At 53.3% G+C, this 16,352-nt stretch overlaps 1 protein-coding gene across 1 annotated transcript; it reads left to right on the top strand.

Annotated features, from left to right (window-relative positions):
• Positions 1-4,755: 4,755 nt before the first annotated feature.
• Positions 4,756-9,843, top strand: KCNJ5 (potassium inwardly rectifying channel subfamily J member 5). The gene is given in 3 exon segments (XM_076001343.1): positions 4,756-5,692; positions 9,522-9,800; positions 9,803-9,843. Coding segments are annotated over 3 exon segments (1,257 nt in total).
• The last annotated feature ends 6,509 nt before the right edge of the window (positions 9,844-16,352 follow it).

Genomic DNA, 16,352 nt, shown 5'->3' with positions numbered 1-16,352 from the left:
AGCTCGCGGTGCTGTGGGGCGGGGGTCCGGGCCTTACGTGCCTGTGCTCCCGCTCTTCTCACAAGGCCAAAATCGAGGTGTGGGCGGGGTCAGCATCCTCATCTGGAACCCGTCTTCTTCCAAGCTCCTGGGGTTGTGGCAAAATTCAGCTCTTCTTAGTTGCGGGACTGAAGTCCTCCCTGCCTTGCGGGCTGTCAGCTGGGGGCTGCCCTCAGCTCCCAGAAGTCGCCCACATTCCCTGCCATGCGGCCCTTCCATCTTTAAAGCCCACAAAGAATCTTCTCTCATCTAATTCCTCTCACGCTTTGGCTCTCTCGCTTCTTGCACTTGCGTAGTTCCGTGATTAGGTCAGGCTCACCGCAGACTACCCACCCTTCTTAAAGTCAACCGTGCCGGGTCATGTAAGCTAATATTGGGAGCAAGGACCCCACTGCAGCTCCCGGGGATTAGACAAGGGGTGCGTACTAGAGGACAGAGAGCGCGAGGGTATCTGAGAATTCCACCTGCTCTATCCCCAGCGCACTCTGTTCACCACGCCCTGCTAGCCTTGAACGTCCTTGCGGGCAGGGGAACAGCCTGGTCATGCACTATTTGGAGCACTTTCACATTCAGCAAGTACGGTCATACAGATTCACATAGAGTGGCATCAGATACCTCAATATGAGACACGAGTGTGTCCCCTCCAGTCCTCTTCCACCGACTTTATCCTGTGTTCCAAATCTAAGCATGCAGATTTTGACCCAGCATATTAGAGCAGGAAAGGAGGAAGTCCATAACGATGTTTGCAATTCCCATGTTCACGGAGACGGAAACTGAGTCTGACACAAGACCCCCAGCTCGGTGCTCCCTCCAGGAAGCCCGGCTCACCCCAAGTGCAGCTCTGGTCGAGCTGCCGCTGCTGCCGCAGCTCTTGACAGTCTAGACCACCCGCGACACGGTTCCGCACTGTAGGTGGGCGTGTTTTGAAATTCTTAGCACAGAGGTCTGTTTCAATGGATGTCAGATTTGCTAATGATCATCTGAAATATAACTTCCTTTGATTTTGCCTCTTTTGAATCTTTCTCCACTTGTATTTTCATATCAAAGGGATTAAACCACTTTGCTGGACTTGAGGCTCTGTCCTTTCCAAAGGCTTTCATCCCATCTCAGCACAGCTTCCCAGCCGCACACACAGGACAGGCTTGAAGAGGAAGAGCAGTCACAGGCTGGCCGAGGTTTCATAGGATTCGCTATGGTCAGTGCCTTTCCCTGTGTCTCACAGAGGGTACCTAGAATGCTTGGTTCGCCTGGGCCAGGCCACACCTTCCTCCCTGTCCCTCTCTCCCCAGACTGTCCTGCACAAACCCTAGGTTCAAAGAGGCAAAGCTGGAATATAAGCTACAGGAGGGCCGGCTCTGTGTTCATCTTCTCACTGCTTTATGTCCAGCTCCTAGCACAACGCCGGGCTATAGTAGTTCCTCAATTAATGCTTGCTGAATGCATGCATAAGTAATAGAATGGATCTTGAAAACCTGATTGAAGGAGCTCATCTCTGTTGTCCCTGAAAATCCTTTTGACTTGATGGGCACATAGGATGGGCATTTCACTTACCCTTAGAAGAAATCTGGATCATAGAGGCTCAGTGCTGGACAGCTCAGCGCTGCCCTGCACATTGCCCACTGGGGCTACAGAGGCCACCCTCAGATGCTCTGTGTCTCTCTTTCTTCATCTTTAAAATGGGGTTAATGGGACATTGCATCACATTTCAATTCAAGGAGGGTTTACAAATATACATGCACATTTATAGGTAGATTAATGATTTTATCATATATACTTTCCTTGAATCCATATAACGGCTCCCAGGGGCTAGAGGGGCAGAGAATATTATCTGAGATTTATAACACAGTAAATGGAGCCAAAGAAGATTATTTCTTTGGACTACAGAGCAAATATGTTGGACACTGAGCTAGAATCCAAATCATACGCTGGGTTGAACGAGGAATAACTTCTGCAGGTGATTCCAGCACACTTGGAGAATGTAATCTAACGTCAAGTCAGAAGTAGACCGCCTTGTCCAGTCTGCCAGACACAGACAGTTTTCAGGTCTGGGCTGAAGTGTCCTAGGAAACATGCTCCTGTTTCTAGCACAGCACAGGCCTTTGCCTACAAGAATGTACGCAAGTAGGTTTAAAAATAAAGAAGGAAACAGTGCAGAAAATCAGCAGAAAGCTGTTTCCCCCAAAGAGCTGAGGGCAGGAGGATGTGTGTTCCCATGTGCCCTGCCCGATGACTCGCTCCCGCAGGCACTGTGCCTGCCCCGTCCAGCATCAGTGGCTCCAGGGCTCCGCGACAGCTCTCCTGCTGGACCCCTGCCTGGGCTCCGACAGCTGGAGTCCCCAGAGCACATGGGGCCTCGGATCGGCAGCATTTCTCACTGTCTCTGGGCATCTGCGATCAGGTTTTCCATAAGTCTCCTGCCTAGGGGCAGAGCAAACCCTGCTTAGGGTCTGCAAAAACCCCAAGCATTTCCCTCTGTTCCGTTTGTCTTGGTAACTGCCACAGGAGGGGCAGGGAGCAGGTGGCCTGTGTGCAACGGGAAATGGCCAATGGATGTCTGAGACAAATGGCCCTTCAGGGGGTCCTTCGCCGTGATACTTTAAAAGTCACCTTGAAATTGCTACCATTACCCAGGCAGTGAAAGAAACAGTCCGCCAGGATCATCTAACTTTCCAGGATGGGTGAAATGGGCTTTGGTTAGCCAGTGGGCAGTTGGCTCAGTGGTTCACAGAACTTTCACCAGGTTGTTCTGCCAGGAACACAGTTTCCTGGTGTTCCATCTGGCCAAACCTGTGGCTGGAGTCACTCCAAAAGTGGCAGCAAGGAGTTCGTGCAAGGGACTGGCCCAAACTGTCCTGAGATGAGGCCAGTTGAGAGTCCAAAGAAGAAAGCAGTAAGCATTGTGCGGCCAGTTCGAAGCACTCATTAGGGGAACTTGTGCGCAGAGTGCTGCTGCCGCGGCGCTCACGGCGGACGGTACGAAGAGAGGCCCAGGTGTGTCAGCAAAGAGGAGCTCACGCAGGTTATTTGGCCTAGGGCTGGGGTAGTGATCTTTCAGGGCTGCAGGCAGCGACCTAAACAAGTTTGTCAGCTGCCTGGGAATGTTCACGGCCCCAGCTTGGGTTCCAGTCTGGAGGGGAAGCCTGCAGCTGGGTGACAGAGTGGTCTAGGCACTTCCCAGCCAGGACAGAGGGAAAGTAGGAGGCACCGGGGGACCCAATGCCTGGGGAGAAGAGCACCTGGAAACCAGGGAACGCTTACTGACCATGACAGAAAAGGGCTGAGTGATAGTATCCTCAAGGTGACCTCTCCCAGGATCGGGAGCTCATAGAACTTTCTGGAGGGAGCAGTTCCTCAGGCTGAGCAGGAGCCATAGACATCAATATCTGCTGGCCGTGTACAGCGAGTACTGTGGAGCTGCCCTCAGACTGGAGCCAGATAAGCCTAGATCCAAACCTACCTGGGCACACACCACTGAAGCTGCACTTTCCCGTCTGAGAAACGGAGGGGTAACAACGACATTTGTCCCATAGCTTTGTGAGGATTAAATGAGCTAATGGATATAAATTTCTTACCACTGTGCCTGGCTCATGAATTTAGGATATTATCATTAATTGAACAGATTCTCATGGTCTTTCTTAACTTCATCAGAGTCTTAAAGCATTTAAATGGTTTTGAGCAGAATATCAGAAGAACATCAGATCGGGTATTGCAGGTGTCTGGGTGTCTCTCTGAAGTGTGGCATGTACTCCAAAAACATTTATGGCCCTTTTGAAAACCTTAGGGCATTAACTTCCTGCCCATCTTTATTTCTTAGAGGACAGAGAATAACTGACGAAAATTTTTTAATGGTGGTTCTACACAGCAATTTATCATTTAGTAAGTGCTCAGACGGCTGCAGGCTCCCCACTCAGAGGGCGGAATGACCACTTGGTGCATCAGACACATGGTGCCTTTTCCTTTCTGTCTGCTGCTAAAAGGTCTCAGATACAATGAGAAGAGACAGCAAGATTTAATGTAAAGAGTACAGGCTTCGGGCCAGATGAGCAGGGATCCAAATATCAGTTTTGCCACTTACTTGGTGGCCTGGGTGTCACCTCACCTCTTTGGAACTCTGTTTTGTTATTTATTCATCCATTTATTCAATAAGTACTTTTTGAGTGTATAGAATGTTCCAGGCTATGTTCTAGGTGCTTGGGCTATATCAGGAAACAAAGCAGACACAAAATTATGCCCTTGTGGAGCTCACATTCAATAGCACGAGAGAGATTATTAGAAATAACCTGACCCATAAGCAAACAATACAGTGTTTATATAACAGGGATTCCCACAGCTGGTGCCAGGGGGTTGTAATAAGCGATAATCCACCTATAATGCATGGACCATAGTAGGCATTTAATAAATTGTTGCTATTATTATTTTCATAATTGTTTCCGGATTTCTCAAATCCTTTAAACACTTAATGTGTAGGCTGCATCTAGGTACTTTGCATTTATTCTATTCATTCAACAAAAACTGTGGTGCATCTATTGTGTGGTAGAATCTGTACGGGGCACCAGGGACACAAAGAGAACAGGGTCCCTTGAGAATGCCACAGTCTGACCGACCGTGCACCAGCCTGTGAGCGCCCAGAGCAAGGCGACCTTCCGTCCTGTGTTTCCGAGAGTCGGAACCGTCCACTTCACTGACGCTGTCTTTTTTAATTCAGAGTGCCCGGCTATGGCTGGCGATTCTAGGAATGCTATGAACCAGGACATGGAGATTGGAGTCACTCCGCGGGACCCCAAGAAGATTCCCAAGCAGGCCCGCGATTACGTCCCGGTTGCCACAGACCGCACCCGCCTGCTGGCCGAGGGCAAGAAGCCCCGCCAGCGCTACATGGAGAAGAGCGGCAAGTGCAACGTGCACCACGGCAACGTCCAGGAAACCTACCGGTACCTGAGCGACCTGTTCACCACCCTGGTGGACCTCAAGTGGCGCTTCAACCTGCTTGTCTTCACCATGGTCTACACAACCACTTGGCTGTTCTTTGGCTTCATTTGGTGGCTCATCGCTTACATCCGGGGGGATCTGGACCATGTCGGCGACCAAGAGTGGATTCCTTGTGTTGAAAACCTCAGTGGCTTTGTGTCCGCCTTCCTGTTCTCCATTGAGACCGAAACGACCATTGGGTACGGCTTCCGGGTCATCACAGAAAAGTGTCCAGAGGGCATCATACTCCTCCTGGTCCAGGCCATCCTGGGCTCCATTGTCAATGCCTTCATGGTAGGCTGCATGTTCGTCAAGATCAGCCAGCCAAAGAAGAGAGCAGAGACCCTCATGTTTTCCAACAACGCGGTCATCTCCCTGCGGGACGAGAAGCTGTGCTTCATGTTCCGGGTAGGCGACCTGCGCAACTCCCACATCGTGGAGGCCTCCATCCGCGCCAAGCTCATCAAGTCCCGGCAGACCAAAGAGGGGGAGTTCATCCCCCTGAACCAGACGGACATCAACGTGGGCTTCGACACGGGCGACGACCGTCTCTTCCTGGTGTCTCCACTCATCATCTCCCACGAGATCAATGAGAAGAGCCCTTTCTGGGAGATGTCTCGGGCTCAGCTGGACCAGGAGGAGTTTGAAGTCGTGGTCATTCTAGAAGGGATGGTGGAAGCAACAGGTAAGATGCTCTTGTCCTCACCACGGTGTCCCCTTGCATGCTGTGGCTCCAGAGGACGGGAGTCCGTGCCTGCGAGCCCAAGACGGCACTGTCACTCGTCACTCCCTGAATCGTGACCTGTGAGGTGCTGGCACTCAGGGTGTGCTGACGGCAGTAGCTAACACTGATTGAACCTTCCGGACTCTCAGCACAGCCCCAAACTCTAAACGTAAATCATCTCACTGAACGCCGTGCTACCGGCACGGGTAAAGAAACGGGGGTGCAGACAGTTAAAAATTGTTCGCCCCAGAGCAAGCGCCACTGAGTCATAGGGCCAGGAGAGAAACCGAGGTGGAGGCGGCAAGTGGTGGCTCACACCTGTAATCCCAGCACTCTGGGAGGCTGAGGCGGGAGGATCGCTTGAAGTCAGGGGTTTGAGACCAGCCTGAGCAAGAGCAAGACCCCATCTCTACTAAAAATGGAAAGAAATTAGCTGGACAACTAAAAATAGGAAAAATAAGCCAGGCGTGGTATGCACCTGTAGTCCCAGCTATTGGGGAGGCTGAGTGAGGCAGGAGGATCCCTTGAGCCCAGGAGTGTGGGGTTGCTGTGAGCTAGACTGATGTCAGGGCACTCTAGCTCAGGCGACAGAGTGAGACTTTCTCAAAACAAAAGCAAAAACAGAAACAAAAAAAAACAAAAAAGGAAACCAAGGCATGGACTCCAGAGCCAGCCCTCATTCCCAGTGGGCCAAATTGCCCCTCCTGGAACAAGTATTCTAGGCAAATAGAAGTCGCTGAGCAAATGACTTGGGAGACCTGGGGTGAAACAAAGGTGAGCTGGTTTCCTTACAGCAGGACTCCACGGTGTCTTTGCCTACTGTGACTCTCCTCTCTGGGAGAGGACAGGAGGCAGCATTTCCTGAACTCCTGGGGGCTTGCACAATCCTTTCCTTGGAGACACACCCATGCCCCAGGCTTGGGGTCTTCTGGGGGGTGGGGCAGAGAAGCCTGCCCCTCAACTTTGCAGCGTTGCAAAACACAGTGCATCCGTGCTGAGCCACCAGCGCCGGCGTGTGTGCAGGAGAACACCCGCCCTGCACCCAGCAGGGCAGCTTCCCCCAGCTACTGACTCCCACGGGTGGCTGGTAGCCAAGACCCTCCTTCCTCCCTCAGCCGCTGGCCACACAGGTCTCTGTGAGGTGGCTCCAGGGAGCCCAAGGCCTGAGGAAGTCTGAGCTCTGGCTGGGGACTCCAGTCCTCACCGAATGCCCACTTGGGGCCTGGAGGAGCCTCCAGCAAAACCCCAGACCCTGCTCCTTCCTGCCTGCCTCTCGCCTTCCTTTCTCTTTTTCTCGCCAGGTGGACTGAGCAGCACGTCAGGCCCTCAGGACGACTTATAGCAAACTCACTCATGCTCAGAATGATATGCATATGTTTTTCTAGTTCTTGCAAACAACAGTGTGGGCTGGCTCAGTCTCATTTTATAGATATGGAAGCTGGACCCCAGAAGGCTTGTGCAGACAGCAAGTGGTCCATACTCAGGTCTTCCACTTACAAATCTAGAGCTCTTCTCCCACACCACACTGGTCCCCTCTCAATTAGGAGCTGTCACAAAGATGTCCACGTGCACCTTCCTCACCTGTGGGAAGCCAGTTGCAAGCTCAGAGCACCCACAGCCTTCCCATTCCAGAGCCAGTGGGACTGAGCGGGAGGTGCTAACAGGCTCTGGGGATTGGTGCTAGAGGGGTTTGCTGGGCCATCTGCTGGGGGCTGGAGCCTGGCCAGGCAGCATATGGTGGCAGCCGAGGGAGCCCCTGAGGCCAAGGACAGACAGGACACAGGAGCGCTCCCCCTTGCAGAACTGGGGGCTTGTAAGTCACCCTGCCCTTGGCACGGAGGTCAGAATCGGAACACAGAATGAGTCTCGGGGGAAGAGCTCCACTGGGAAGCCACAAAGGAGGAGGAGTCAGGTCACAGATGTGGGGACAAATAAGGAGACCATGTTTGACCACTCCCCTTGGCCACCCTCACTGCCACCAGCCATGCAGCAGGGAGGGTGCCCGTGGCCCCATGGCAGAGGGAGTGGTGCTGATGCCCACTGGCTCCTCCCCTCTGTGTCCCTCAAAGTCAGCGGCCACAGTTGACTCATCCTGTTTGCCCTCCTCCCCTCCCATGACCTGGGCTACTCTTGCTCTGTCCGTGGGGGGCCCAGGGAGATAAGGGTAGGAGACCCCCGCCCACACCTCTTCTACTTGAATGGCTCTTTGGAGCTGCGGAGCCGGGCGCCGCTATGAATTCAGGCTGAGGCTGAGCCACACAGCGCTGGTGCATCCTACCTGTGTGAGTTTGGGCAGACTGCTGACCTTGTCAGCACAATGAGGAGACTCCGCCTCCTGCGGCTGTTGAGAGGATTCCAGATCAAATGGAGCAGCCTACGCACAGCGCTGTGACTGACACCTAGAGAACCCTTTCCAATCCCCGCTCAGGGCCCACTTCGGGCCTCCGCAGCTCTCCGGAGGCTGGAGGTGGGTGGCGAGGCTGAGGGCTGAATGCAGAGGCCCAGCCCAGGCGGCGTCCCTGAGAGCAGAGCGGAGTGCAGGCAACCAGCCCACCGTGTGCAGGGGACACTGGGGTGCCAGGCACGGGGGCACAGGGCGGGAAGCAGTGTGGACCAGGGGCTGGTCTGTATGAGACCCTCCCAGAGAAGGCTTCTCCCCAGCTCACAAGGAGCACAGCTAGTATCTTCCTTGGCTAGATGAAATCCCAGAAAGCCACTTCCCTGTTACCCTAAGTACACAGGCTTCTCATCCATAAACAAAGCTGCCCTGCCTCTCTGGAGAGACAGTAACATCTAAAAATAACACAGGCATGCCAGGGGCTGAGTAGACAGGGACTGCAGGCATTAAGCCTCCTCAGACCAAGGAGCCAAGCTGTGCGTGTGTGTGTGTGTGTGTGTGTGTGTGTGTGTGTATGGGCACGTGTGTCAGTGTGGAATCTTCTGTCATGTGCGTCTACCTGAAACAATCCCATATGTTCCAAATGCCTGTTAACTTCTCTGTGTTCACTCACTCTGAATTCATCTTCACTCAAGCCTCTTTCCTACCTCTTCTCTCATCTCAATCTTCTAAATCTGAATGCTGTTTTCAGGAACCATGTCCCTGCCTCCAGCTATTCCAAAAATTATTTGCTCCAGTCTCTAGGTACCTACTCCAGAATCTTGCATGTTAATTTCTAATCTTTTGCTCCCACCCAAGTTTGAGATCCTCCAGGGCAAGGACCATGTCTTAGTCAGCTTAGCACAAAGTAGATGTCCAGCAAATACTTGATGAATGACAGGATGGATGGGTGATAGGATGGAGGATAGGATGGATGGATGGATGATTGGATGAATGGATGAAAAGATGGATGGATAATTGGACTGATGGATGACTGGAAGGATGGATGAATGATTGAATGGGTGGATGGATGGATGATTGGACAGATGGTTGGATGACAAGATAGATGGATGATAGAATGCATGGATGGATAGATGATTGGACAGATAGATGAATGATAGGATGGATGGATGATAGGCTGGATGGATGGACGATTGGATGGATGGATGATAGGATGGATGATTGTACAGATGAATGGATGATAGGAAGGATAGATGGATGATTGGATAAATGATAGGATGAATCGATGGATGATTGGACATATGAATGGATGATAAGAAGGATGATTGGATAGATGGATGATAGGATGGATGGATGGATGGATGATTGGATGGATGGATAAATAGATGAATTAATGCATGCATAAATGGATGGATGAATGCATCTTACTGCATGTGGTTTCTGTTTCCCCAGGCATGACTTGCCAAGCACGGAGCTCCTACATGGATACAGAGGTGCTCTGGGGCCACCGATTCACACCAGTGCTCACCTTGGAAAAGGGTTTCTATGAGGTGGACTACAACACCTTCCATGATACCTATGAGACCAACACACCCAGCTGCTGTGCCAAGGAGCTGGCAGAAATGAAGCAGGAAGGCCGGCTCCTCCAGTACCTCCCCACCACGCCCCTGCTGGGGGGCTGTGCTGAGCCAGAGCTAGATGCAGAAGCTGAGCAGGAGGGAGGGGATGAGCCCAGGGGCTGACTGGGTCCCGGGATACCAGGGGCTCGGTGTGAGAGCCACACTCTCCTCACAACCTCACCTCACTGGCTCCTGGGAGCACGGGCACTGCAGGGGGTGGGAGTGGGGCAGGGGCACATAGCTGAGTGTGCTGCTTAGGGGCTATTTGGGGGGAGAAACAATATCCAGCCCTCCCAGCTCCCAGCTCAGGACCTCCCTGAGCAGGCAGCATCCTGGTTGGACCCCCCATGACATGCTGTCTCTATCAGCAATGGCCAAGGGGGCCAGGTCAGGATGAGTTTCCCCACAGTGAGTGGCACAGGCTGGTGTCTGTCCTGTCTCTGCCAACTGGCATTGAGTCACTTCCCTTTTTGGGTCTCCTAGACCCCGCCAGGGGCTGACACCTAGAGAGGGCTGTCACCCACTTCCTCATTTCCACCACCCCAGGGCCTGTCATGGATTCAGAGAGGAGCAATTCTGCCTGGGAAGAGGCCTGAGAAGCTCAGGCCTCTGCTCCAGGGTGGGCTCACAGAGCTCCCATGGGTTAGGGTCTATTGAGTCAGGAGGCAATTCCCGTTAAACCAGACCCAATGACCAGTTATTGAGTGCTATGGAGTGTACAGCCTTGATGGTATCTGCTATTATCTGTAAAGTATGTTTCCCTCTGCTGTGTTCTGCGTGTCCAGTGTAGCCTATTGGATAATTGATATCCTTAGAGTGACTCTCAGAAGGTGGCCTGGGCCGCAGAGCCCCCCTGAGTGGCATCAGCACTTTCTGGCCCACCCCCCAACCACATTGCACCTGCACCTCCCACCAGAGGGAGAGCCCTGGCAGCTAGGCCTTTTCTAGGGCTTTTTGGCCCAAGCCCCTCCAAGTGCTTCTAACCTTCACCACAGTGTTCTTCACAGTCTCAGAGAGCCTGTGGCGTGATCCGGGGAGAAAGCTGAGTTTCAGAAGGCAAGCCCAGACAGCTGGTGCTGAAACAGGGAGGGCAGAGGGGAAAGGAAGACAGAAAGGAAGGCCATGAAAATTTCAAAATAAGCGTCTGCCTCAATTGTTCCCAAGATGCTCTGTTCTCAGGGCAACACACTTTTGCTATCAAGGTGAATAATGGGGTGTGAATCAAAAGTGACAGGAGACTGCAGCGGCAGCCTCACTGTCAAGCCTGGGCTGGACAAACTCTCAGGCCGCTGCTGAGAAGCCCCTGCTCCCTGCACTTACACGCAGGGCTCCACCAGGCCAGGATGACACCCAGGGAAGGGGAGGGCTGCCCCCCAGCCTGGAAACAGGAGGGCGAGGGGAGTCGGTGGGAAACTTGGGAAGGGAGTGACTGTTAAGAGAACAAGAATAGAGGAGAGTCTTAAAATCAGCAAGTGCAGAGGCTTTTCTTTTACAATCTGGAGGCCCAGGAAGCGTGAGGGCGGGTTGTGCAGACTGCCAGGGGACGGAGCATGTGCTGAGACTGACAGGCTGCTGCTGAGCCCACCTGACCTGGAGAGAGCTCAGGTGTTCCCAGGCATGGAATTACGGAGGCCTCGCCCACAATTTTCACAGCTTCCAACTGGCATCGTCTTGCCCTGGGCACGAAAGCCTTCCCCAGAGTAGGAGCAGAGCCACAGGGAGGCCGAAAGTTAGGGCAGAGCAGAGGGGAAGGCTCTGGGTCTCAGGCCCACTTCCCTATGGGCCGGACTTTCCAGGTCCTGGGGCTGGTGGGAGAGGAGGGCAGCCTGGGCTGGGGAGCCAGTTGGCTGCCTGCTCTGGGCGGGATGGGGGGTGCAGGGGGGTTTTTTGTGCTGGGCTACTGGGCTGGACCTTCAGCGGTGGGACCACAGAAGATGTGGGCAAGGGGGGTCTTCCTGGCAGGAGCGGTGGTTCCAGGCATCCTTCTGGGTGGAGCAGGCCTGGAGGGAAGGGGAAGGGGTTGGTATCTGCCCCTCAGGGGAAGGAAGCAGATGGTGCCCCAGTGGGGGTCTGGCACAGTCAGGTGGCTGAGGCAGAGAGCCCAGTCCCATTCCGAGAGGGGAGGCCTTGGGGAGGGGCTACGGCTGGGGCTCTCAAGTTGTGGACCCCAGGCTTACTAACAGCCAAATCATTTCCACACCCCCTGGCCGGATCTAAAGCCTGTCTTAGTCTGAACAGGTCCCCGCTGGCAGTTATAGCCAAGGGCGAGGGCGGCAGCTAAGCGAGGAGGGCACCCGCCTCACTCACCTGCCTCCAGTGCAACTCTGGGCCGTCCTCTCACTCTGCCAGTGGCCTCCGTGAGCCAAGTCACATCTCTTAGCCAGCTGTGGAGGCTGCAGAGGCTGTTGAAGAGGAAGGGGGCAATATAGGCCTCTTCCAAAGCTCCCTGACAGGCTTCAGCCCAAATATACCAGATCAGTAAAACACGAACCCCAATGTGCCTGTTCTGCTGTCTATCTCGGAAACTTAAATGCTGGAAGGCCGCCCTTCCTATCTCAAGAAAATCCCTTCTTGGTGACCAGCTGATCTAACAAAAGTTTGAAGAGTTCTCCAGATCATTTTCTGGGAGTTCTTAAATAAAATGAACTTATTAAATGCAAAGTCTGATGATGGGCAGAGTTCATTGTTCCTGCGTGCAAACCACTCGCAGGCCACAGCCCGGAGTTGCAGGCTCTGAGCCTGCGCTGTCGTTGCTGACGGGCCACAGGCAGCTGAGCCCGGCTTCAAGACGGGGTCACTGGCAATTCCCACAGTCTTCAGCATCTCCAAAGTCCCAAAGCGACATCTCACTTGTCAGACCCTGAAAGTTTGGGGAGCTGACTTAACTTCCATGTCCTTCCTCTCCAAAACGTCCCCTGCGAGGGAGAAGCCTCTGGAAATTCAGAAGATGAAAGTTCCCACTAGCCCTTCTGTCACCACTAAACTGGGACCTGACAGGCGCGGTCACCATTGCCAAACACACTGCTCCCAGGCCAGGGCAGAGCCTTCTGCTGATTTCCAGAGAACTAGCGGGCTATGAAGAGAGGCCAGAGGGAAGAGCTGCTTTCTGGGGAAGCCACTCACTCTGTTCTGCTTGGTTTCTGCATCGAATCTCTTCTCCCTGTGCAGGACTTGTCAGTCTTCTCATGATAACATCACTGCACTGCTAAAATTCACCCAATAAAACAGATCGACCTCGTAGAACTCTCTATGTGGAATACATAGATGGCCGCAAGTTTCCCTTTCAAATTCATTGCCAGTTTGAGCAAACTTGCCCTTCTTGGTTTTGTCAACCTAAAAATGCAATGTCAACACCTCAGCGGTGCCGGCGCAGGCACGTGGGCGAAGGCGGGCGGCGGGCGGGCGCACAGGCGTCAGGGGCCAGCGGTCCGCGCAGCCCCGAGGGCTGGCTGCAGGCGCAGAGCCAAAGCTGAGCGGGTTCTCAGTGTGGTCGTCCGGTGACTCATACATTCTTAATTTTAAATAAAATCCACCTGGCCTAAGTAATGAATAACTTTACAAATACCCACTTCTGTTGAAATTTTGCAAATATCCACTTTAGGGAGCCCCTGGACTGGCCATGCGTGCTCCCGGCCACGTTCACAGAGTGACCAACATCACGGAACGCTGGGAGGGCACAGGGACACCGAGACTTCATGGGGGGAAGGATTTCGGGATTCTTCAGGTGAAGAACGAGTGTTTCTGCCGACAAAGTTTTAGCAGTAGAAGATGTAAGATTGGCTTCTCTTCTGCTCTGGCCCGGGTGGCAATACCGAGGAGTTGAGACTGACGGCAGAGGTTGACTGGAGCCTGCGCTAAACCACCCTGACAGGACAAGCGGCCGCCAGGGCTCGGACTTAGATGAGAGGCAGCATTTGAGCTGGGGAAGGCCGCCCCGTCCTGACGTGAGTGTGGGCGTTTCCCGAGTCTGGCCGTGGCCACTCCTGGTGACCAGGCACGGGCAGTCTGTGCGTGTGACTGAGCCGAAAGCAGGCCCCGAGCCTCTAGATGAGCAGGGAACGTAAGGCCCTGGTGACACTGACAGTGAGATTGCTTAGTGGTGGTGATGGCGTAAAACAAAGACAGGCACAGGCCAGGACGCTCCGGCAGGGGTGGCCCTTGCCGGGGGTTGCACGGCAACTACTGCTCAGTGCCACATTGGAGACACGGGGGTGGGGGAGCATCGATCCCTAAGTGGCACATGTGCCAGTCGAGCCTGGATTGCAGTGGGGAAGGACAACTAGACACATACATCTACTGAAAGCAGATCTCTGAATGTTGCCCTCAGAAAACCCACCCTGGCCACCAGATCGGCTCTGCTGCCGCCAGAGGCCCGGCGCTGAAGCGCCCACGCCACAGGACTCTCAGACCGTAGATCCCAGCACTGAAGCGTGTTGGCTTCTTCGTGGGAAATACACGTCTAGGAGGAAGTTTTGGAAACAGGCACGTTGTTGACTTTTTCTCTAAGGGACTATTTACTTTTTTTTTTTTTTTTTTTTTTTTTGAGACAGAGTCTCACTTTGTTGCCCAGGCTAGAATGATGGGACTATTTACTTTTACTGAGAAGATGCTATTCAAATAACTTTGGCTCCCTTGAGGCAAAATTCCTGAATCCCAGAAGAGAAATTACTGAGAAAGCAGCTGTATTGACATGTGTTTTGAGTTGCATTTTTCTACCTAGTGGCAAACGTCTGAGTTGGAGAGAGCCGGGCTGAGTGGGGTGAGGCTGATAGCATAAGAAAGTGGCTAATATGTACATGCACGTGGCATCCCTAGGCATGCACCCACTGAATGTCATTGTCACATTCCAAATCACTTGTTAAATGGGACTGGAGCCAGACCTGTGTGACTTGAACTTTTGAGGCAGTGACTGCTCTTCTACCGCGTGGTTACCTGGCCATTCAGGAATGCCCCTGCCATCTGCTCCTCTCCCAGAGGACAGTCTGCTGGCCGTGGTCCAGGGAGACAGCTGGGGAACAGGGAGGAGCACTCGCTGAACCAGACTGCACCCTGACAGATGGGGACATGTTCCACCGCCCCGCGTCTCCATCGGTAACTGCGCTGGGGAGGCTTTGCCCTCCTTCCTCTTCAGATTAAGCACCAGACTAGAATCTGCCCAGTGGACAGCCCTGTCTTTGAGGTTCTCTCAGCATTTTTGTATATAAGATAAACTCCTGTGGGGGTGGCTCCCAGGAGGACCCTGGCATTGGTGCAGCAGCTGTCCACCCTGACTGACCCTTGGGTCGTGGGGCCTTGTGGGGCATTCCAGCAGCCACCTCACTGTGGTGAAAGATTAAAATGACAGGTAAGAAAACATGGGGCCAACTCCAGACACGAAAGGGTCTCTGTCTTTCCATGACTTCAGTTTCCTGCACAGCCCGTCTTTCTGCAAGTGCTCACTGAGCACCTACTACATGCCCGAAGCAGGAGTGGGCTCTGTGGACTCAGTGTCAGTCGCCGCTTAGTTCCCGCAGCCACCGTAATTAAACGCCCGAGACCGGGGAGTTTCTATACAACAGAGACTTACTGTTCACCGTTCTGAAGGCTGGAGAGTCCAAGATCGAGGCGCCCACAGGTTTGAGGCCGGTGAGGACCTGCCCCCACAGACGGCACCTTCCATGCGCGGGCAGCAGGGGCAAACCGGCTCCCTCAAGCTTCTTTTACAAAGTCACCAATCCCATCATGGGGGCTCCATCCTCTTGACCTCCCAAAGACCCCAATTCCTAATACCATCACTTTAGGGGTTAGGTTTCAACATATGAATTTTAAGGGGACACAAACATTCAGACCACAGCAAAGACGATATGTGTCATGAGCAGTGCAAGGTCAGTTATAACCAGGCCCGCGCAGTTTGTGTCTTTCCACAAGTTCAGGCTTTTACTGTTGTATATTCAGTCATCAAAGCCATGATCCCCTGGACTTCCCAGGGCGGCAGCTGCTAGTACTGCCCCGTCGCAGGCAGTCAGAGCCACAGCACACAGGCTCCAGCCGGTCCACAGCCAGCCAGCATTGTCTTGCAAGGCCCAGGCCTTGATTTGGGCAGAGACTTTGGCAGCAGATGCCAGGTGCCGATCACGAGTGACAGCAAAACGGTGTCTGTTCAGACAGCTGTGTCAAACTGGTGAAGTGTTGCTTTTTTAAATGTCCCTGAGTCCTCCGGGGAGGGCTGATAGTAAAGTTATGCCCGTGTCTGGTTGGGTGTGGTCTCTGCCCATGAGGCGGACAGATGTCACCTGGTCTTTGTCGGCAGGATACCTTATGAAATGTAAGATGGGATCCTTTTCTAAGATGGAGTTACTTAGGTCAAGGATGCAATACCGTACAATCTCCTACTGCCATGGGATGTACTGTCTGGTGGGGAGAGGGGAGAGACAGAAACAGAAAAGCACACAAACAAATGCAAGAGTCACAGTTTGCAGTAAGGGCTGTGAAGGAAACAGGCTGCACCTGGGCTCCCTGCGCACTTGGAAAAGCCTTCCAGCCACGCGGCTCCGACCCTGACAGCTCATCCACACTCATTTCACGCAGGCAGCATCTGAAAGAGAAAACTAGTCTCTTTTCAAGGCCCTTAAAGTGTTCGCTTTAAAGGGGCAGTTTCATTGTACAAGGCCCTGCTACGAGCCAG

This window comes from Microcebus murinus, chromosome 4 (assembly GCF_040939455.1).
Source record: "Microcebus murinus isolate Inina chromosome 4, M.murinus_Inina_mat1.0, whole genome shotgun sequence".
Lineage (NCBI taxonomy): Eukaryota > Metazoa > Chordata > Mammalia > Primates > Cheirogaleidae > Microcebus > Microcebus murinus.
Note: the sequence above shows the minus strand (reverse complement) of the source record. Positions and strands in the feature narration are given on the sequence as shown.